This window comes from Sorex fumeus, unplaced genomic scaffold, assembly GCF_029834395.1.
Source record: "Sorex fumeus unplaced genomic scaffold, SorFum_2.1 ptg000063l, whole genome shotgun sequence".
NCBI classification, from domain to species: Eukaryota; Metazoa; Chordata; class Mammalia; order Eulipotyphla; family Soricidae; genus Sorex; species Sorex fumeus.
The window spans coordinates 9,630,803-9,654,814 of NW_026606120.1; the positions used below are offsets into that span (position 1 = coordinate 9,630,803).

Here is a 24,012-nt window from a genome sequence, read left to right on the forward strand (position 1 = left end):
GTAGCTCCTGAGCATAGGTGTGGCCCCGAATCAAACACAACAAAATTATCTTGTAGTTAGGATGTATAAAAACAAACGATACTTTTGGTTTGGTTTTGGGGGCCACACCTGGTGGTGCTCAGGGATTTGGGATCATTTTTGGTGGTGCTTGGGAGAACCCTATGGGGTGCTGGGGATCGAACCCAGGTCAGCTGCATGCCAGGCAAGCGCCCTCCCTGCTGTACTATCACTCAGGCCCCAGCAAGTTACATATCAGCAAGTCCTCATTTGCCTTTTGCTCTGTGACAAGGGCAGAGGTAGATCGTGGAGCCTCACTCTGCTGTCTGGGCTGTTGTCACCAGCACCCTGACAGGCGAGCCCTTGTCTCTTGGGACCAGCTACAGCCTGCAGCTCTTCACCTCCTTCATTCCCGGCAGTTTCCTCCCTTCCCAACCCCCCTATTGATGTTGTGTGATGCTTCCTGACTGGTGCACGTCAGGGTGTAGCTGTGGCACTCTTTGGGGCAGCTGTGGTGGCCGTGGGGGTTGTACTCCTGTACATGTGCCCCAGATTCCATGCTCATTTCTGGCACTGGGGACCCCAGAACAGCTGAGACAGAGCCCAGGGCTGGTCACTCGTTGGCGCATATGCTTGGAGCCTCTGGCCCACACAGATGATGCTTTCACAAACTCCCCACACCAGGTCACTCCAGAGGAGCGTCCAGGGCCCTTTCCACAGCTGCTACAGCCTTGTTACTTGTCTCTATGTCTGGAGGCTCTGAAGGCCCCTGGAGGCTGGGAGCTGCAGGAGTTCGAGCTGATTCTTGGGACCCTAGGCTTTGAGCACAGGTCCAGGGTGTCATGTGGCATTGGAAGGTGGCAGAGCTCAGGGGTCTCACAGCAATGAATGGTGGGGCATGCAAGTACCTCGCAGCCCGCTGCCCCCGCAACCCCCCGCCCCCCCCCCCCCCCCCCCCCCAGCTCGCTGCTCGGCCCCGATGTCCTGCCCTGCCTCAGCCTGCCCTGGGTGAGCGGCACGAGGGAGTGCGCCCCCTGCGACCATTCGGCGGCATGGCAGCGACCCCCAAGAGGTGCACAGGCAGGGCTGGGTCAGGGCGCAGAGCACAGGGGCCTGGACTGGAGGTTGGGAGGGTTGCAACCCCCCACGGCAGCTCCGCTGCCAGGACTCACAGGCATGCACTTCACAGCACAATGCAGGAAGGCGGTCGCGGGAGGGAATCTTAAACATAGGCTGTAGGGGCTGGCCTTGTCTGCAGCCGACATCCCACAGGGTACCCTGAGCCCCGCCCGAGCACAGAGTCTGGAGTAAGCCCGGAGCAGCACCAAGTGTGGCCCCCAAACGAAAACCAAGTAAGCAAAAAACTTGGGTTTGATTCCCAGTGACCAAAACCAAAATGACACTCTCCTCTCCACACACACACACACACACACACACACACACACACACACACAAATACTGCAACACACTTGACCCATCAATTCTACTTCTAAAAATTTCGTCTACTGGGTTTTTGTGCTTGTGTGTATGTGCGCGTGTGAGAGAGCAGTATTGTTCTGTAATAGCAGAAATTTAGAAACTGCCAAATGCCCATCAGCAAGGTTCCACCACTATCTAAAAGTAGGTCGTTGCAATTTGACAAATTACATAGGTTATTTGGGGTTCTAGAAGTGCTACAAAAAATCTAATGAGGGGTTGGAGTGATAGATAGCACAGCGGGTAGGGCATTTGCTTTGCACAGGGACAACCTGGATTCGATTCCCAGCATCAAATATGGTCCCCAGAGCACCGCCAGGAGTGGTTCTTGAGTGCATCGCCAGGTGTGACCCAAAAAGAAAAAGAAAGTAATATAAATGGTGACAGCAAAATAATTTTTAATACTTTGTTGGTGATTCAAGCAGGTCACAGTGCTATAGAGTATTGGCATTTGAGAAGAAAGTGGGAGTGCAGGGCACCCCCTGTGGGGGTCTGTGCAGCATTTCCTCTTGCCTGGTGGATGGGGGAGGAGTCCCACGTGCCTCTTGGAAGGACCGGTGGTGCAGTTGTTCCTGGGACAGAGACCCAGGAGTGAGGTGTCTGGTCGAGAGGGGCGTTCTCACTGTGCTCTGTGTTGTGCTGTAACTTCAGAGACTGTGCGGACTTTCCCCTCCTGCCTTGTTGGGGTTGGTAGCATTAGGCCAGACCCTTAACTGCCCTCGTCTCCTCTAGAGAGCAGCCTAAGTGCAAAGGCCCTGTAAGGCCGCTGGATGGAAGGGCTATTGACCACCCCCCCATACATATACACACTCTTTGTCATCCTGGTGAACCTCCCTGGCTCACCCCTCACAGATGTGAGCTACCATCCAGACCTGCTTATGTTTTAGGGGTCACTGGTGAACCAACTGCCTCACTCCTTGGGTGAGACAGGCATGAGAGAGAACGGGGTGATGCTTGCATCTGAGTGAGGCTGCAGAGAGAGCTCAGGTGGCTGAGCTTCTGCATTGCACACAGGGTGGGGGTGGGACAGGTTGGATCTGCTCAGAAGTGAGCCCTGAGCACTGTCGAGTGCAGTCTCACACCAGTAAGTGCAGAGTGTGTGGAGGGGTGTGGGTGTGGTGCAGCTGGTGCTGGTGGCTCTGAGTCTCACTGGAGCCCTCTGACCTCGCCCCCCTCCCCCCCCGGGAGAGATTCATGTGTGTGTGTGTGTGTGTGTGTGTGTGTGTGTGTGTTTGTTGGGCCATACCAGTGGGACCCAGGGCTTACTCCTGGTTCTGTGCTCAGGGGTCACTGCTGGTGGACTCGGGGACCATAAGGGGAACTGGGGATCAAATCTGGGTCAGCCGTGTCCAAGGCAATGCTGTGATCCCTCAGGCTGCTGCTTCCCCGGGTCTGCCTGACCAGGACTGAGGACCTAGATGTAAAGCAGATTCTCAAAATCAGTAACTGTGGGGCCGCCAGCTGTTTCCTCCCAACTGTCCTATCCTCCCTCATTCCGGGGGCTACACCCAGCAGTGTTCAGGGATGTTTCCTGGCTCTGTACTCAGGACTGACCCCTGGTGGTTTCGTTAGTGTTGCTGGGGACTCGAACCAGGGTGGTGGCCACTGTCCATGCAAGAGAGGCCAGTGCCTTAACCCCTATCCCGTCTCTCCGCTCAGCTGCTGTTTTCTGTCTTGGCTTGTGTCCTGACCACCGCCTGCTGCCCGGGAGCAGTGACAGCTGCCAAGATGATCCACAGGACACTGGACTCGGAAGTGCAAGGGATTCTCATGTGTTGCAAATTTTTGATTTTTTAAAAATTTTCTTCCTGACTCATCTAACCAGATGAAGACCACACCCTGCTGGGGGTGGGGGTTGCTGCATTGAGTACTGGGGGCTCTGCAGTGTGGGGTACCCAGCACACAGCCTGGGGGAGCTCAGGTAACCCTGTGTGGTGCCAGGACTGAACCCAGAGTGGCCACCTGCAAGGTAAGCACCCACCAGCTGTCCCATCCTCCCAGCACTTGACAGTGAGACACGTTGTCCGTCAGGAAAGAGAGCCCACCACCCAGCAGCGCCTGGGCCTGGCCCCGTCCAGCAGATTCCTATCCTCACAGATTCCAGGCAGTAGTGGGATGGTAATGGGCTTTCTTAGCAGAGGTCCAGGCACATGCAGGACTGGAGAGGAGGAGTCTCTGGGATTCTCGGACTTGGGCATCTCCCGGTGTGAGGCTGAAGTGACTCCATGACAGGCTCCACTTTAAGACCGAATCTCAGCAAGTCTAGTCTTGGTTTCCCCCGTCAGAAAGTCCTGATTTCTCAGAAAACAGTTTCACCCCGGGCAGTTAGAGAGACCCATGGAAACAGCCTATCAGAGTAGAGGGCATGGGGGCCTTTGCGCCCAGCCAAGCAGAGAGGGCCGAATGAGTGAAGTCTGGAGACAGAAGCGGAACCAAGAATAGGAAACATAGTGTTGGTCCCTGGAGTCACAGGACAGGACTGGGACCAGAATTGGAAACATATTGCCAGTTCCTAGAAAAATGCCGTTATATAACCAAACCCTATATAAACTACTCAGAATTTGAAGTCCCGGTCCTTGTCAAGACTCCACTGCATTGGATGAGACTCAGACCCTAGCTCAAGCTAGCGATAAAGGTGCCTTGCATTTGCATCCTCCCATCTGGTCTGGTAAATGTGTGAGCGAAACTCCCTTCACGGGACGGAACAGCAGAGATTCCATCGTCCTCAAAGTCACACAGCCCCATGGCCAAGAGCTACTTCAGCTGCATTTGTCAGTGTCAACAATAGGCAGATTCACTTCCTAGGGATGGGGAGATGTTTGACCTGGGGGTGGGAGTGTGTGGCTCTTGCACGGCAAGAACTACCACTCCAGCACTATAGAGTTCTTTCTTTTTTAATGCACCAATTTTAAGACATTCTGGCACACTCTCTCCCTACACAAAAAAATATGGGCATGTTGCTTTAACAAGAGGATTTTTGTGTCCCTGACAGAAAAATGTTTAAGAATCAATTATCAAGTCTGTGCATTACACTCAGAGACTGAATCTGTGCTGCAATATTTTGTCTTTTTTTTTAATTTAGTGACTATGAAGTTACAAAGTTATTCATGATTTGGTTTCAGGCATACAATGTTTCAACACTTAACCTTTCACGAGTGTCCACTTGTCTCTTCCAATTCTCCCATCCCCCGCCGACACCCCCAGCCCCTTTGCCTCCCACCCACCAGTTTGCTTCTAGGAGTGACACTCTTGGGCGACACCTGGCCCTGCTCAGGAATTACTCCTGGCTTTGCACTCAGGAATAACTCCTGATGGTGCTCAGGGGACCACATGGGGTGCCTGAGATCAAACCCAGGTCGGCTGTGAGCAAAGCAAATGCCCCACCCATTGTACTGTCACTCTGGCACCAGCTATTTTAAGTTTTGCACTGTGGTTTACAGTGCTGCTACTGGAAGGCATTCATAAATCACTTATTACCATCTTTAATATCTGGATTTTTAAATTCCCTCTCCCACAAAAGTTTCCCTACAGTAGCACATGCCATGACCTACAGCTGTCACTCTCTTTCTTTGGAACTCTGGAAATTCGAGGACCAGTGTCCAGGGCTGACCCCTCGAAGGCTGCACGGGCCTTGCTCCCTCCCGCCCTCTGGGTTCCTTTATTTTTCCATCAGTGTAAATGGGACTTACTCTAGAGGGGAACAGTCCTTAATATCTTCTGTCCTTTTCCCTCTCAACTCCAGCTTCCATCCCTTCCCTACTCTTCCCTTCCCTTCCCTTCCCTTCCCTTTCATTCCCTTCCCTTTCTCTCCTCTCTTTTCCCCGATTCTCTATTCTTCCCTGTGTTTGAGTTATGTCAAACTTCAAAGCATGGAGAAATGCCTAAGAGTCAACTGTAGTTCACCAGTTACAGAGCTAACGCCTGATCCAACAATTGACCTCAGATGACAGACTCTATTACTCCACCTTCCTGTGCCTGATCGACACAGAGTCCATCCCTCCCCCACAGGTGTCCCTGCCCTGCCCCTTTCCTCTGCTTCTTCCCTCTCCACCTTATTTGACCTCCATCCCCTAAAGTCACTATTTTCTCCTATCTCACTTCTCGATGAGACATTCCCCTATATTCGTAGTCCAGGACCCTGGAGCTCTTTTTCCTCCTTCTTTCTCCGCCTCATCCTAGGGCTGAAATTTTAGAGTTGGTTCTGATGGAGTCACCAGCAGTGGAAGTGACAGAGTCTGAGTACTTATATCTCATCTCAGCACAGGGAGGGTACCAGTATGTTTGTGAGGCTCACTCTGGCTCACTCTGGGTCTGGGTAGAGCATTTAAGGCCTGGAGTCCCTGTTTATTTTTTCCCTTGTTTATTTTTATTTAAATATTTTTATTGATTAAAATCTTGTGGTTTACAATGCTGTTAACAAGGATTTCTCACGCACATGTTCAATAATAACTCTTTTTTAAAAAAATTTTTATTGAACCACCGTGAGATACAGTTACAAAGCTTTCATGACTGAGTTTCAGTCATACAATGATTGAACACACCTGCCTCCATCAGTATGTGATTTCAACCACCAATGTCCCCAGTATTCCTCCTGCCACCTCTGTGCCGTCCCACACCCTGCTTCTGTGGCAGGCACCTTACTTTTCTCTCTCTCTCCTTTTGGGCTGTTTAATCACTCTTGAAACCAGTTGAATATGAATGAAGAGGAGCCTTCCATCTGAGTATGGGTTTAGGGAAACAACACCTGACGCACGCTAGGGCTCCCCCAGTGAGCAAAGCCTGTCCTGTTGCTGAGCGCCCAGATATTCCCCTGGTGAAGAAGCATCATTAAAACTGAGTTTTCCAGAAGGGCTGAACCAGTCGACAGTCCCACCAACAGTGAAGGAGTGTCCCTTTCTCGCCACATCCTCGCCAGCATCGTTTGCTTTTGTTCTTTTGAATGTGGGCCAGTCTCTGAGGTGTGAGATGGTATCTCATTGTGGTTTTGATCTGCATCTCCCTGACGATTAATGATGTAGAGCATTTTCTCATGTGCTTTTTTGCCATTCGGATTTCTTCTTTGAGAAAGTTTCTGTTCATTTCATTGCCCCATTTATGGATGGGGTTGGATGTTTTCTTCTTGTGGAGTTCAACCAGTATTTTGTATATCCTTGATATCAACCCCTAGTCAGATGTGTATTCAGCGAATATCCTTTCCCATTCTGTAGACTGTCTTTGTATTTTGGTCACTGTTTCTTTTGAGGTGCAGAAGCTTCTTTGTTTAAGATAGTCCCATTTATCTATCTCTGTTTTCACTTGCTCGGCCAGTGGCGTGGCATCTTTGAAGATACCATTAGCTTCAATGTCATGGAGGGTTTTGCCAACTTTGTCTTCAATGTACCTTATGGTTTCTGGTCTGATGTTGAGGTCTTTAATCCATTTTGATCGTACTTTTGTACATGGTGTTAGGCAGAGTTCTGAGCCCATTTTTTTGCATGCAGCCGTCCAGTGATGCCAGCACAATTTGTTAAAGAGACTTTCCTTCCTCCACTTCACATTTCTTGCAACTTTATCAAAGATTAGATGATCATATGATTGAGGGGAGATGTCAGACTCAACCCTGTTCCAATTCTCAAAAAATTAGAAATTGAGCTCCCATTTGACCCAGCAATACCACTCCTGGGAATATATCCCAGAGAGGCAAAAATAGTCGAAATGACATCTGCACTTGTTTGTTCATTGCAGCACTCTTTACAATAGCCAGAAACTGGAAGAAACCTGAATGCCCAAGAACAGATAACTGGTTAAAGAAACTTTGGTACATCTACACAATGGAGTACTATGTAGCTGTTAGAAAAGATGAAGTCATGAAATTTACATACAAGTGGTACAACATGGAAAGTATCATGCTAAGCGAAATGAGTCAGAAAGAGAGGGATAGACATAGAAAGATTGCATTCATCTGGGGGATATAAAGTAACAAAATAGGAGATTAATACCCAAGAATAGCTGAGATCAGCACCAGGAGGATTACTCCATAGCTTAGAGGCCAACCGGGCATTCTAGTGGAAAGGGCTGTTCAGATAGAGAAGGAAGCACCAAATAAAGGGTGTTTGGAGGATCTTCCCAGGAGGGAAGATGCATGTTGAAAGTAGACTATGGACTGAACATGTTTGCCACTCAATGCCTCTTTTGCAGACCACAACACCCAAAAGGAGAGAGAGAACACAGGGGATTGCCCTGCCACAGAGACAGGGGGGGATGGGGGGATAGGGGTGGGGGGGATATTATCCATGGTGGTAGAAAATTGGCACTGGTGGAGGGATGGGTATTTGACCATTGTATAATCGAAACCCAAGCACCAAAAAATTGTAAATCTGCAACTGTACCTCATGGTGTTTCACTAATAAAAAAAAACAAACTGAGTTTTCTTTCTCCATATGGCCACATGGAGGTGCCACTGCTCTGCTTTCTCATACTTTGCAGGGGCGGGGCTGTGGTCTGACTCAGGCTGAGATGCTGGCCTTGAGGAGGACATCCGTGGGGTGAAGGTGCCTTCAGAGAAGTGATGGGGTCAGGCTCGGGAGCCAGACGGGGACTAGAGGAAAGGAAACCTCTGGGGCCTTGTGCTGTGTCTGGGGTTCCAAAATATCCCCAGAACCTCTTTCTCCAGCCCATAATGCCAAACCTAGAGACTACAAGGAAACTTTCCTTTCACTCCCTGTTCCTTTTCTTAGGAACATTCTTCATCTTTTATCACTACCACTTTTCTTCAGCTAATAAGTCCATGTCAGGAAGGTATCATGAACCTCCCACTATATTTGGATGTTACTGTTTTCTTTTCTCTCCTTGGAACCCACCCCAGTATCATGCACCTGGAGTGAGTTCCCAGTCACATCTCCCAAAGGTGCCTCCGACTGAGTTGGTCTCAGATTCTCTTTGTCTTGGATGATGTGGCATTGTAAGGAGGCTGCTCTGCTATTCACTGAAGAAACTCCCTTAGGTTGGGTGTGGTGGCCAAGGCTAGGGGTATCAGAAGTCCACAGACACACAGTGTTATTCTCAACCGCACATCAGGAAGTGCAGGAGCTATTTGGTCATCAGTGGAGATAGTCACCTTCACCCCCTGATGATACATGTTCCTCAGTTTCTCTATTTCAAGACATGTTTCATTTTTGGGCTGGAGCGATAGCACAGCAGTAGGGCGTTTGCCTTGCACGCAGCCAACATGGCCGACTCGAGTTCCATTCCTCCGCCCCTCTCGGAGAGCCCAGCAAGCTACTGAGAGTATCTCACCCACACAGTAAAGCCTGGTAAGCTACCCCGGACGTATTCGATATGCCAAACACGGTAACAACAAGTCTCACAACGTTACTGGGACCACTTGAACAAATCTATGAACAACAGGAGGACAATAACAGTGACAGTGAATCTTGAATTTTAAACTGAGAATTTAAAATATGTCCATAATCATCTGGGTATCCCTCGCTTCCTTAGGATATTTTTCTTGTGCCCTTAAGAAAGGGTGTGTGGAGAAAGAAACCATAGAGCTCCCCTCTCCTCTCCTATCTTTCCTTCCCCTTCCTACCCTTCCCTACCCTTCCCTACTCTTCCCTTCCCTTCCCTTCCCTTCCCTTCCCTTCCCCCCTTCCCTTCCCATCCTTTCCCTTCCCTTCTTCCCTTCCCTTCCCTTCCCTTCCCTTCCCTTCCCTTCCCTTCCCTTCCCTTCCTTTCCCTTCCCTTCCCTTCCCCTCATTTCCTCTGTCCTGTACTCTTCCCTGTGTGTTTGAGTTATATGACATAACTCTAAGTATGGGAACCGAAGTGTGGGAAAATGCCTGAAAGTTAACTGTAGCATACCAGTGAATTACAGAGCTAACTCCTGTTCTAATAAGTACCCTCCATTCAACAAATTCACCCCTACCCATTGCTTCCTGTCCCTGATCTTCACCAAATGCAACGCTCCCCACAGGCGTCCACCAGCAGGCCCTGCCCCGCCCCTTTCCTCTGCTTCTTCCCTCCCCACCCCATTTGGTCTCCATCCCCTAAAGTCACTATTTCCTCCCTCCTTCACTTTTTTAATGAGACATTCGCCCTATATTCCCAGTTCAGGGCCCTGGGACTTTCAACCTCTTTTATCCTCCACTTCATCCTAGGGATGGAAACAGAATTTAGAATTGATACCAGTGAAATCAGCAGCAGCAGGAATAAGTGACAGAGTCCTGGGATCAATATCTCATCTCAGCACAGTCAGGGCTCCAGTATGCGTCTGCAGCTCACTCTAGCTCTGAGTAGAGTAGTTATGAACTGAAGTTGTTTTTGTTGTTATTGTTTTTTTTCCTTTGCTTTTTAGGTCACACCCGGTGATGCTCAGGGGTTACTCCTAGCTCATGCTCTCAGGAATTACTCCTGGCGGTGCTCGGGGGACCATATGGGATGCTGGGAATCGAACCCAGGTCGGCCATGTTGGCTGCATGCAAGGCAGACGCCCTACCCACTGTGCTATCGCTCCAGCCCCTGTTGTTGTATATTTTTATTAAAAAAAGTTACCGATTAAGATTTTTGGTTTACAATATTATTAACAAGGATTTGTCATGTACATGTTGTTTAATCACACTTGAAGCCAGTGCTCACAGTTATAAATGAGGAGGATCCGCAAACATATGTATGTTTAGGGAAACTATCCAGACACAGCACCTGAGGCCAGATAGGGCGCCCCCTGGTGTGCATAGCATGTCCTGTTGCTGGGAGCCCTGGAGAGCTTCCTGCTAGGAAGCACCATTCAGAGTGAGTATTTTTCGGCGCTATGGTCACAAGGCGGCGCTGCTTCTCTACTCGCTCCTGCTTTGCAGGGGCGGGGCTGTGGTCTGACTCAGGCTGAGATGCTGGCCTTGAGGAGGACATCCATGGGGTGAAGGTGCCTTCAGAGAAATCCTGGGGTCAGGCTCAGTAGCCTGGGGGAGAGTTGAGGAAGGGAAACCTCTGGGGCCTTGTGCTGTGTCTAGGCTCCATCGTGGCCCCAGAGCCTATTGATGCCAAACCGAGAAACTACAAGGGAACTTCCCTTCCACTTTGGAAGTTTGTTTTCCTTTTCTTAAGAACATTCTTCATCTTTTATCTCTACCATATTACTACAGCTAAAAGTTCATTTCAGGACAGGATCACGAATCTCCCCACATTATATTTGACTGTTACTATTTTCTTTTCTCTCCTAGGATCCCATCCAGGGATCATGTACCCTGAGTGAAGGCCCATTCATGTCTCCAGAAGGCGCCTCCAGCTGAGTCGGGTCTCAGACTCTCCTTGTCTTGGATGATGTGGCATTGTAAGGAGGCTTCTATGATATACATCAGAGAAAGCCTCTCAGTTTGTTGTGGTGGTCAAGGCTAGGGGTGTGGGAAGCCCACAGACACACAGTGTTGGTCTCAACAGCACATCAGGGAGTGAAGGGGCCACTTGGTCGTCACTAACAATTGCCACCCACACCCCTGATTAGACACGTTCTTCAGTTTCTCCCTTAAAAGACACATGTTTTATTTTATACACACAAACATTTATTGCTGTAGTTAAGATGATATATGTAGTGTTAATGAGCAGTTACTGTGTTTCACCACAACTGAAGCTCCTAATACCATCCACCATGTCCTTACGTGATTTTTGCTTTGCATTTTCTTTCCATTCCCCAACGTACTCCCCAAAGAGTGAAAAACTTTTATTTTCCTCTTTGTCACACTGGTTATTTAGAAAGAATACTAGGGCTGCTCTTCAGGTTTGTGTAAAATATTTAATTCTGCTTGTTTGTTTTGGTGTCACTCCTGGCCATGATCAGGGCTTACTCCTAGTGGGACTCGGGGGACCATATGTGGTGCTGAGGATTGAACCTTGGTCAACTGCATGCCAGCTAAGCACCCTACCTACTATACTAATGTTCTCTGGCCCTACCCTTCAGAATATTTTGAATTTTCTTGTATGTGAATAATTTTTAAACATGACTTTAAATATGGCTGGGACAATAGCACAGTGGTAGGGCATTTGCCTTGTGTGTGGCCAGGCTGGCTGAACCAGGTTTGATTCCTCCACCCCTCTCAGAGAGCCCGGCAACCTACTGAGATTATCTTGCCTGCACTGCAAATCCTGACAAGCTACATGACATATTCGATATGCCAAACACAGTAACAACAAGTATCACAAACAGAGACGTTACTGGGCCACTCGATCAAATCTATGAACAAGGAGGACAGTGCTACAGTGCTACTTTAAATACTCTAAATATTCAGACACTTAGAAAGCACTTGTCAGATCATACTCAAATTCTGACACTCCATTCTGTTCTAAGATCATTTCACTGATCTAAATTTTATTTGTTTTTGCACTGACATACATGGAAAGCACATGCTCCACCACTGAGCCACATCTCCAACCTCAGGAAACTAGCTTAGTTTTCCAGTCTAGAAGAGGAGGCTAGATTGTATGTCTGCAATGTTGCTCAGTGTAGGCTGGCTGACCTGCAGATATGAGGGGATCCCACATGCCTGATGTGGTCCTGGTGACACTGTCTTGTGTGATCCTGGCTCCATAACAAAGAAGGGTTCTATCTTTCACACCACAACCAAGTGTTCAGGAGCTCCATAACTAATGTTATCTTCTGAGCACCACAACTAAAAAGTGCACGTGTGTGACCCTAGCAAGCACCACAACCAAGTGAGTGATACCAGTGAAGGCACCAACAGCAGTGACAACAAAGGAAAGGGAGAGAAATCATCAGCAAGAAAAGAATCTTTTAAACAACCTTCTTAAAAGCCTCAGACCTTACAAGATACCCAGGGGCCAGTGAGATGCCTTAGCTCAAGAGGCTGGGGCGGAGGCTGTGTGTGCTGCCAGCCCTGGCTCACCCAGACTTGAGGTGCCCTGAGGATTCCTGGAAGAAGCCCCCAAGCACAGAGTTTGGAGTGAACATAGCAAGGTGTAATACCCCCAGCACCAAATCCACACACAAAGAAAAGGAGAAAGGTCCCACACCAGCTCCACAGAAAACCACACCTAAGACATGGGAGAAAGGTCTGTGTGTCCTTAGTAACAGTAACTATAGCCTCATATCTTGGCTACTTTGTCTCACTTTCCCCTAATCTGTTGCATTCCCTAGTCTGCTGCCCCATGTGGGTCTCTACGCTCAGCAGAGTCCAGCCCTGCTCTCCCACAGGCCATTTCCCATCAAGTCACTCTCTGACCTGTAGGAGCTGTCCCACCCCCTCTTCCCTGGACCAACCAGTAAGGTACCTCCCCATTCCCCACATTCATGAGATGAGTTTATTTTATTTTTTATTTACTTCCTTTAGTTTTTGGCTACACCTGGTTGTGCCGAGGGATCACTCCTGGAGGAGTTCAAGTGACCATATGTAGTGTCAGGGATAGGACTCTGGTCAGTGGTGTGCAAGGCAAGTGCCTTACCCATTTTCCTATCTGTCTGGTCCCTGTATTCACTTTCACCAAGAATAAACTGTCTCAGGAGAGAACAGCTCCACCATCTCCCCATCTCCACATCAGGACCTGGATGTTCTTTCCCTGCAGTGATGTGGTAGGACTGTAGTCCTGCCCATCTAAGGACCATCTCAGTTTGGGACAGGACTGGGACCTAATAAATAAATGAAGTAAGTCAAAAGTTTCCAAGATCTGCCACTGTCAATCCATGTCCTCTTCTACCTGCTGTCTCGTGTCTCCCATCCTGCTGCCTGAATGGACCCAGGACACACCCGTGAGAGCCTGGGTCCTGCTGTCCACTGTGCTATTCTCCTAAGACAATCAGTTTTTAGTTCATATCTCACTTAATTGACTTCTGATTTTTTACAAAGGATATAAAGAATGCTTTTAAAAGCCTGATACATCTACAAAGCTTGGGGTTCCAAATATTCATGCACCCCCCCCATTTCTTGAAATGACCAGTTCTTTCCTCTTCTGAGATCTCTCATCATTATCTAAGTTGACTATTTACAATTATATGACACAATGATTAAAAATACCATTCCTACATACTTAATTTTTTCCTGTATGTATCAAACAAAAGAATAGATTAAAGGCAAAAGAAAATATGAAAATCCAGCTAGCTTCTGATGAGACACAGAAGAAAGATACTTGGAAAATATAGAATGTATCACTGCACTGTAGCACTGTCCTCCTGTTGTTCATCGATTTGCTCAAGTGGGCCCAGTAACATCTCCATTGTGAGACTTGTTACTGTGTTTGGCATATCGAATATGTCTCTCTCGGGTAGCTTGCTAGGCTTTGCCTTGTGGGTAAGATACTCTCAGTAGCTTGCAGGGCTCTCCAAGAGGGACGGAGGAATCGAACCCGACTCAGTCGGGCCAGCTGTGCAAGGCAAACGCCCTAGCACTGTGCTATCACTCCAACCACTTTCACAATTTATTCTCTGAATTATTTTTATTTTTCCTTCTTATTTGGGGGTTGGGACTCTTAGTGAGCTCCAAGGTCTCCAGTACCACACCTGGCAGTGCTCTGAGGCCCGTGTGTGCCTCAGAGGGGGCACAGCCAGCAGTGCTCAGGGCTTATCCTCTGGTTCAGTGCTCAGGGATTACTCCTGGAGGCACTGTAAAACCATTATTGATGCTGGGGATAAAACCAGCCAGCGAGTCCAAGGCAAGTACCGTATCATTGCAATATCTCTCTGGCCTTTTAATCAAACCTCATTCATTCAAGTCATGCATACAATCACTTAAGTGAAACCCCAAACTACACCTAACTCTATCCAGGAAAAAAAAATTGCAAGGGGAGTGGGGGTGATTGTGGAGAGATAGTATAGGAGGTAGGACATTTGCTTTGCACATAGCTGACTTGGTTTTGACCCTAGCACCACATCTGACCCTCTAAGCCTCACCAGGAGCGATCCCTAAGTGCAGGGCCAGTAGTCAATGCTGAGCACTGCTGGGTGAGGTCCAAAACAACAAAAGAGAAAGTTCCATAATAGAATGTGACTTGGCTCACCAATTTGATTCTTCATGACTTGGGGGTAGTCACCAGCATAAATGGGGTTGGCAAACCAGCCCAGGCAGAACTGGAGATATCGCTTGGCTGCCTCCATATCCTTAGGGTCACTGTTGTCCAGGGGTTCCCCTCAGGCGCAGCTCAAAGAAATCCCCACCAGCCCTTCAAGAGAGAATGGAGGAGAGTGGAGGGAATAGGTGTAGCGTTGCCTCCTTCCTCACCACCATGGCACCAGTCTGAGCTGGGCATTCAGGACAGAGCTCACCTTGCTGTTTGCTGCGCTAGGTGATGTTGTAAGAATGCCAGGTTCAGGTGTGAGCCTGTTACAGGAAAACGGAAGTGTCTCCTGTCCGGTTTCACTCTTTTCTTTTCCTTCCTCCTCCCCCACTCGCCCCCCGCTTTTTTGGTCATATCCAGTGATTTTCTACATCCTTGCTCTGCATTTAGGAAGCACTTACTCCTGGCTCTGCACACAGGAATCACTCCTGGCAGTGCTTGGGGGACCATATGGGATGCCCAGGATTGAACCTGGGTTGACCACTAGCGAGGCAAAAGCCCTCCCCGCTGTACTCTCCCTCTAGACCCTTTTCTCTCTTCCCTTTCAAGCTGCCCCACTTTCTAAAGATCCGATTTCAGTCCTGTCATTCTCACATGTATCACTTGGCCAATCCCAGTTCGGTCTGACCTCTGGAGGTGGGCTCTCAAGGTCTGCCCAGTCTCAGTCCGCACAAAGGACCCTCTAACTCCGCTCAGGGATGGTTTCTTGCTTTTCCCTGAGTATTTCCCACAGGTACTCAGTCGCTGGGGAAGGTGTCGAGGGTCTGGAACAGTCTTGTTGATGGAATCTAATCCTTCTTTTATTCACAGTGTCGCCTGCTGCCTCCCGGCCCTGCACAGCCCAGCATCTGAGAGATCGGTGAAAGAGACAGCCTCAGTATCCCCTTGCCAGGGAGAGAGGAAGCCAGAGTTTTCTGTCTCCAGATGTTCCATCTCTCTGTCATCAGCCAGACACACACTCCACCCCCAAGTTCTTCTCTCAGCATTCCCTGGGCTTCCCGGGAACCTAAAACTCTGCCCTGGAGCCTAGGCTGATGGGGAAACTGAGATAATTGGCAATTAGGCCTGGAGGATTTGTTTCCCCTTGCCAGTGAAGAAGGAAGCCTCAGTTTCCCCTTGCCACCTTTCCCCCACGACCTGACACACATTTCATTGCCAAAGTCCTGCCCCGGTGGTCCTGGACATTTCCAGGACCATACAAATCTATTCTGGAGCTAGGCCAACAGGGAAACTAAGATATGGGACAGAAATGCCCAGAAAGATATAGACCAGCTAAACGGCATTATAATTTTCTGGCAACTTTTGTAAATTCTTGCCAACCCCTAAGGAATGCAAGGAGCCTTTAAAGGACACACGCAAAACTCCCTTTCAACTCAGCCCTACACTAAGTTCCTCCCCACTTGGGAGATTTTTCTTCTCTCTTCTACTTTCCATAAACGTCTGCTTTCCAACTCTGAGTCTGAGCATCTTATTTAACTCAGTATTTTCATTCTTGAAAATATTGAAGAACCCGGAAATCACGAAGGAACATAGAGAGCTGCCCCGCTGCCGCCCCCGCCCCACTTGGTCATTGCAAGGTGCTATAGGTGCTAAGGGGCAGTGGCTCCTGACCCAGGAGCATTGCAAACCCTGGGAGCTTGAGTGAAATGTGAATTCCTGGGCCCTAGTCTGGAGTTGAGTCAGAAACTCTGACTGTGAGGCCCAGCCACCCTTTTTTCAAAGAGCTGTATTATTACTGGGGCCGGAGCTATAGTACATGGGTGAGACAATATTACACACAGCCAATGCTGCTTCAATCCCAGCACACAGAAGTTCCCCAAAGCCCGTCAGGAATGATGCCTGAGTGAGAGCTGAGTAAGCCCTGAGCACTGCTGGCTGTGGCCCCCAAATAACAAAGCTATAATATTTTTTCAGTTACAGTATCAGGGATAGAACACGTCTTCTCCCAGAGCTATATCTCCTGCTTAAAAGCAACATTTTAACATGCTTCCTACATTTTGAGAAGCACCTATGTGAGAAGTGAGTATTGAGGCCACATGCCCTCATAGAACACCCTTGTTCACTTTAGCACCTTTCCCTCCTGGACTTTTTGCCAGTGCTCATGGTTATAAATGAAGAGGAGCCCTCCAGGTGAATTTGTTTAGGGAAATTATTCACAGCACCTGACGCACGCTAGGGATCCCCCTAGTGAGCACAGCCTGTCCTGTTGCTGAGAACCGAGAGACTCCCCTGCTGAGGGAACGCCATGAAAACTGAATTTTCTTTCTCCATATGGCCACACGGGGGCGCCACTGATCTGTTCGCTCCTATTTTGCAGGGGCGGGGGTGTGGTCTGACTCAGGCTGAGATGCAGACCTGGAGGAGGACATCCAGGACGAAGGTGCCTTCAGAGCAGTCCTGCGGTCAGGATTTGGAGCTGGGTGGGGAGTAGAGGAAAGGAAACCTCTGGGACCTTGTGCTGGTCTGGGATTCCAAAATGTCCCGAGAACCTCTTTCTCCAAGCCATGATGCCAAACCTGAAGACTGCAAGGGAAATTTCCTTCCACTCCCTATTACTTTACTTAGGAACATTCTTCATCTTTTATCGCTACCACATTTCTACAGCTAATAAGTGCATGTCAGGAAAGTATCATGAATCTCCACACTATTTTGGATGTTACCGTATTCTCTTCTCTCCTCCGATCCCATCCCAGGATCATGCACCCGGAGTGAGGTCCCAGTCATGTCTCCCAAAGTCGCCTCCAGCTGAGTTGGTCTCAGATCCTCTTTGTCTTGGATGATGTGGCATTGTAAGGAGGCTGCTCCGCTATACATTGGAGAAAGCCCCTCAGTTTGGGTGTGGTGGCCAAGGCTAGGGGTTTTGGAAGCCCACAGACACAGTGTCATTCTCAACAGCACTTCAGGGAGTGCAGGAGCCATTTGGTCATTAGTGATGATGGTCACCCTCACCCCCTGATGACACATGTTCCTCAGTTTCTCTATATCAAGACATGTGTTTTATTTTGTACATACAAATATATCTATTGTTGTAATTAAGGTTAAATGTACAGTGTTAATATAGTTTCTGCATCTCATCACCAACAAAGTGCCTAATACCATCCATCCACCATCTCCTTATGCTACTTATGTTGTTAACATTAATTCTCCTCCCTCACCTAACCCACACCCAAAGAGTACCTATGCTCCTTGTTTTCTTTTACACACTATTTCTTTAGGATGAATCTCTCTGTAACGCTCACACTAAGAACTATTATTCAGATTGTATGAAACTTTCCATTCTGTTTGTTTATTTTTGTCTCACCCAGCAATGCTCAGGGCTTACTCCTAGGGGGACTCAGGGAACCATATGTGGTGCCAGGAATTGAACTCCAGTCAGCTGTATGTCAGGTAAATACTCTACCGGCTGCACGCTGGCCCTGGCCTTAAGAATATTTTTAATTCTTCTGTATGTGATGTTTTTAAACATTACTTTAAATACTTTAAATTTTATGGCACTTATAAAATATTTGTCAGATCATACTCAAAATGTAAACTTCCATTCTAGTCTATGGCCAATATTTTTCACTAAACTAAACTTTTATTTGTTTCTGCACATCCAGGATGGACCCCTGCCTCCATATGTGGAAGGCCTGTGCCCTACCGTTGAGCCATATCCCCAACTCAAAGAACTAGTTTAGATTTCCTGACTACAAGAGGAGGCTAGACTGAAGAACTAGGCCATTTCTATGCTGAAAAGAAAAAAAGACAGTCGGGGACTAGATAAATAAAGGAGATGGACAAGAGGTTCTTGTGGGACCCCTTGGTTCTTTATGGGACCCTTATGAGACCTTCATGGAACCTTTCAACCCAGAATACTTGCACTAGAGGTGGAATGTTGCCCTGGTGGGGGGAGGAGGGTGGTGTAGGAGAGGGTTCTGTATCTGCTCTTCCTCTACTTGCACTTCTGAAGAATCTCCCCTCCTGAAGCCCATTACAAAGATGTTTTTCCCCCATGGACTAAGGCCCTGGGATGTGTAAAAGTCTATCTTGTATATTATATATAAATATATTTTTATATACAATTCTTGGTATTTGCACAAAGAATGTTGTTCTGATGATCATGGATTCTAAGTAATAAATATGATTCACGGAGAATAGTCAGCGCTCAGTGGACAGGCTGTGCACCCCTCACCGCATGCTTTTCGCTCACATTTCTTCCTCTTTCTTAGTTCTCATGGCGTCCATGGATCAGGTCTGCTCATCTGGGGCTGGTCCCTGGAAAAAATGCAATATGGTTTTTCTTCAAAAGACTTTCTAGGGCTGGTGAGATAGCATAACAGGTAAGGTGCTTGTCTTGCACCTTCCCAGAAATAGACTCTATTGCCTGCATTCCATATGTTCCCCTGAGCGCTGCCAGGAGTAATTCCTAAGTACAGAGACAGTGAGATTCACTGGGTATGAACCCTTGCCACTCTCCCGCCCCAAAGACTTGTTGTTAGCATTAATGTGTTGTTGATATTACTTCAGTTGAAATCATTCTCAAGCTTGAACTCTGCAGGAGAGAAATTACAGAAGTGACTTGCATGTGGCCAACACGGGTTTGATCCTCGGCACCACATATGTCCCATGAACCTGCCAAGAGTGATCCCTGAGCACAGAGCCGGAGTTACAACTGAGCGCTGCCTGGTGTGGCCAAACCCCACCCCCCCAAAAAAATCATCACCACCAACAATAAAAGGCTTTAACTCAGATTCCTCCCACTGCCAACACTGATAGGCATAACCTGAACGCACAGAAGCATCTCTGGGCTCCTCAGGAACTTGTAAGATTTAGCGAGATCCTTAAACGAAAACCATGGAAAATCCTGAGTCAGTCTCAGCCCTGGACACGGGGAGACAGTGTGACAGAGATCAGGTGAGGGAGCAGGTGAGAGGGCTAAGCCCCAGGCCCCAGGTGTGGCTCCCAGTGTCCCCAGGGTGGTGTTGGGGGCAGGAGATTAGTCCTGGGGATTCCTGGTCTCAAAGTTTCACTTCTCCCTCAGCAACCTGTGTCAGCGCCTTCTGCCCGGATACTCGTGACGCGTGCTCAGTCCTCACTCCCAATGGGCGTCGCTGTCTAGATAAGCCAATCAGCGTCCGCGACGCTCCCGGTTCTAAACTGCCGGCAATCGCGAGCGAGTCAGAGTCCACTTGATTCCTTCAGTATGTGGGAGCTGCGACCCCTCCTGCTGCTGCTGTCGGGGGCCCTGGCGCTGACCCAGACCCAGGCGGGTGAGTGCGGGGTCGGGAGGGGAGTTCGTTGCGGGGAGAAGGGTGGGAACTTCCAGGCATTGCTGTGCAGGACCCCCGAGAAGGAATTTCTCTGGTTTTCTGCCCGGATGTCCCCCAAATGTTCCTCCTTGTCCCCCCCAACCTTCAACTCCTCCCGCGCCCCTAAGTCTCGCCCTTCTCGTTTCCACTTTCCCGTCTCCCGAGCCCCCTCCCATTCCTTCACCCTGGACCCGGGGCGCGAGGTGGCGGGTCGGGCCGGGTCTCACCCCTTCGCCTCCCCCAGGCCCCCACTCCCTGCGGTATTTCTACACCGCCGTGTCCCGGCCCGGCCGCGGGGAGCCCCGCTTCATCGCCGTCGGCTACGTGGACGACACGGAGTTCGTGCGCTTCGACAGCGCCTCGGCGAGTCCGAGGATGGAACCGCAGGCGCCATGGGTGGCGCAGGAGGGACCCAAGTACTTGGAGCGGGAGACGCGGAACTTGAAGAAAGACACACAGTGGTACCGAGTGAGCCTGAGCAACCTGCGCGGCTACTACAACCAGAGCGAGGCGGGTGAGCTCGGCCGGGCAGGGACGAGCCAACACAGGGACGGGCCGGGTCGCCCGAGGCGGGTCCGAGCGTCCCCGAGGCTGAGGGACCTGCCCCGGATCTTTACGGGGAGGTGCCGCGGGGACCGGGCCCGGTTTCGTTTTAGGTTGGAGTCTAATCTCTGCGGGGCGGGTCAGACTCTCACACCATCCAGGAGATGTACGGCTGCGACGTGGGGTCCGACGGGCGCCTCCTGCGCGGGTACCGTCAATCCGCCTACGACGGCGCCGACTACATCGCCCTGAACGAGGACCTGCGCTCCTGGACGGCGGCGGCGGGCACGCAGGCTTGGCGAACCCAGCAAAAGTGGGAGCAGAGGGGTCAGGCTGAGCGCTGGAGGAACTACCTGGAGAACATCTGCTTACAGTCGCTCCTCAGATACCTGGAGCACGGGAAGGACACGCTGCTGCGCGCAGGTACCGGGTCCCTGAGGGTGAGGACCCCTGACCGCCCCTGGGGGGGCGACTCCCCACAAGGAGGAAGGAAGATAGTGGGGTTCAGTGTCAGAACAGCGCCCCTTCCTCAATTAGGGGACGGAAGGACCCGCCTGGTTTCCATGTTCTGTACCAGAGAGACTCGCCCTCCCCTCAGGCCCACCCTGTGTCCTCAGGACTGTGAAGGACCCGAGTGTCCCTGGGGGAGGGGCGAGCTCCTCTGAAATAACGAATGTGGGTTCCTGGACCCGGCAGCCATCTTTGAACTCGCTCAAAGATGCTCTTAGCTCTGACTCCTGCTTCTCTCAGTCTCTCACCCTCCTCCCAGGGCAGGACCAGGGTCAGTGTGTCCTGAGAGACTCTAACCTCCTTCCCAAACCCTGTTCTAGAACTTTCCAAGGAATTAGGATTTTATCCACTTTCTCCCACCATGTTTGTGTCTGGATTTTTACCTCCTATTCCAAACCAATTATCCTGTTCAACCCCATTATGGAAGTAACCCAAAGTGTGAATTTTCGCATTTTCCCTCCTCAGAAGCCCCCAGAAGACACATAACCCACCACCCCTTTTTTGACCATGAGGTCACCCTGAGGTGCTGGGCCCTGGGCTTCTACCCTGCCGAGATCACCCTGACCTGGCAGCGTGATGGGGAGGACCTGACCCAGGACACAGAGCTGGTGGAGACCAGGCCTTCAGGGGATGGAACCTTCCAGAAGTGGGCGGCTGTGGTGCTGCCTTCTGGAGAGGAGCAGAGATACACGTGCCGTGTGCAGCACCAGGGGCTGCCGGAGCCTGTCACCCTGAGATGGGGTAAGGACGGGGACGGGGCACAGAGCCTGTTCTCAGGGGAATCAGGGTTGGCCCCTCTGGGGAACTGCTGAGAGTCAGGCTGAGGCTGGGGATCAGACCCTCTTCTTCCTCCCTTCCCAGAGCCCCCTTCTCAGTCCAGCATCCCCACTGTGGGCATCATTGTTGGCCTGGCTCTCCTTGGGGCTGTGATCACTGGAGCTGTGGTGGCAGTTGTGATCAGCAGGAGGAAGCGCTCAGGTAAGATGGGGGAAGCAGGTGATGGGAATCTATCCAACCTGGCAAGTCTTGAGTCTTGTCCCCCTTTAGGGTTCCCCCTATATTAGTTCTCCTGCTGCATTAGCAGGAGCACCGCCCGTCCCTGTGCAGTTGCTCACACTCCCCCTGTGTGTGCCGCTCTCAGGTTTGCTCATGAAAGACACTTTCACCTCCATAAGCGGGGGAAGAACATGTGTCCCAGTGTCCCAGGTCACAGGGACTGTCCTGCTGAACACACACCGCCAGGAGAAGGCTCCTCGGCCGTGGAGCATTTTCTTCCTGCGTGTTTCCTGGTCCTGCCCTCACTCTTCAGAGTTCTGACACTTTCCTGGGGTCTGGGCCTAGAGAGCTGCTCTGTGGCCTCAGGACCCAGTGCTCTTCCTGACCTTCCCTGGGATGTTTCCTTCCCCCAGGTGAGAAAGGAGGACAGTACACTCAGGCTGCAAGTAAGTGTGGGCAGGCCTGGGGCCCTAGAATACTGGGGATAGGGATTGGGAGCTCCTGCACCCCTAGTTCCTCCTCTAGTCCCAACCCCTGTGGCTCTGACCTTGTCCTGTTTGTTCTTCCAGACAGCGACAGTTCCCAAGGCTCTGATGAGTCTCTCTCGAATCCTAAAGGTGAGACTCTGGAGGCTGGAATGGGTGGGATTGGGCAGAGGGGACAGGACTGGGTTTGGCGGTTCTTTGAGAGGGATGCTGGGAGCTGGCTCAGGATGTCACCACTTCTGTCACTCACCTGAGTCTCTTCATTCTTTTTCTCTCACAGTGTGAGACAGCTGTCCCACTGGGTTTCCTCACATCCCAATGTTGTGATTCAAGAACTGCTGATTCTATTTCTGCCCTGGGACCTGAGTGTGTCTGTGTCCTGCCACTTACGGTGATGGGAGAGAGAGACTGGCCCACCCCTGCCCACCGGGCCCTCCCCACACTGACCTGCGTTCTCTTGCTGATGCTCTGGGCTGTGCCAGCAGAGACAGGAGTCAGCCGTCTCCATCTGTGTTAGCTTCTTGTTTTTCTGAATAATGTTTCTCCCTTACTGAAATAAGCATCTGATTTGCATTTTTCTAATTCCTGTTTTGTGGGATTGAGGGTTAATAAAGGAAATCTCTAAAGTTTGAGAAGGAATAAATGGAAATCCTGAGACCTTCCATGTGTTTTCTGTTCTGATTTGATTCTGTCCCAGATGTGACAGGATGGGGCAGGGGGAGCGGGGAGACAGACCTGTGCCCAGTCTGTCTCTGTCACAGCCACTGTGGGTTCTGATGTGGTCACTCATCTGTCTGGGTCATCTCTCCTACTCCTTATTCTGGTCCCTCAGTAGTACCACGTCCCACAGGCCCTTGCTCACAGGGACTTAGGTCATACTTGGCCTCATCCTGTCCCAGGACGGTGGGCAGCGAGGGCTTCTGTGCTGGTCAGTCTAGGTTCAGGCCTGGGCCTGCTTCTCAGCCCCATCTGGATGTTTCTATGTTGCTTCTGTGCGGGAGGCTGCCTGATCTCTTGTACACACATTCATAGCTCATTCAGTTTGTGTCCCAATCTCTGAGCCTCAGGAGACATTTGCCTCTCACTGTCCCCTCAAGGCCCGGTATGGCCCCTGCACACAGGAGCCTCTTTCAGACTTGCCATGTTGGAATTCAGCCATCCCACCTACTTTCAAACTTAGGGGTTAGATAATGGGATCTTGAACCCAGGATTCTCTTCCCCTAAGAGATAAAGAACTGTGTGCTGTGGGGTGCCAGTGTGAGAGGGAGGTAAAGTGAGGGTGAGAAGCACTTGTGAGAAAAGTGGAGGTGACATTGATGTCACTTGGAGTAGACACTGTAGCTGCTACAGCATAGCATGTTGGTTGATGTTGCATGAATAAGACAGTGTCTCTACTATAGTCTACACTGATCCTCTATCTACCCACTGTGCAGATATGGCGATAATATTTTGGGGTCTATCAAACAACAGAGAATTAAAATCAGGCAAAACTAAACCACGATGCCCAACAGTAGAGAGAGAGTATGGGGGAAATTGTCTGCCATGGAAGCAGGGGGAGGGTTGGAAAGGGGGGACATTGGTGGTAAGAATGGTTGCTGGTGGAGGGATGGGTATCTGATCATTTTATGACTGAAATTCAAATAAGAAAGCATGGTTTGTTTGTTTTGTTTTTTATATAGTTCACA

General features: G+C 49.9%; 1 protein-coding gene across 4 annotated transcripts in view; it reads left to right on the plus strand.

Annotated features, from left to right (window-relative positions):
* Nucleotides 1–24,012, plus strand: part of LOC130035205 (patr class I histocompatibility antigen, A-108 alpha chain-like) — an 86,189-nt gene that overhangs the window by 21,959 nt on the left and 40,218 nt on the right. For 2 of the 4 annotated variants that reach the window (XM_056126769.1, XM_056126770.1), the window contains exon 2: nucleotides 20,038–20,307. The exons of 1 other annotated variant lie outside the window; for it this stretch is intronic. In XM_056126769.1, coding sequence (XP_055982744.1) covers nucleotides 20,038–20,307 — 270 coding nt within the window. Of the gene's footprint in view, nucleotides 1–19,670; nucleotides 19,755–20,037; nucleotides 20,308–20,480; nucleotides 20,760–21,311; nucleotides 21,588–21,707; nucleotides 21,825–22,255; nucleotides 22,289–22,411; nucleotides 22,460–22,607; nucleotides 22,990–24,012 lie in introns of those variants that run through there. One more of the 4 variants, XM_056126768.1, reaches the window with a different exon arrangement.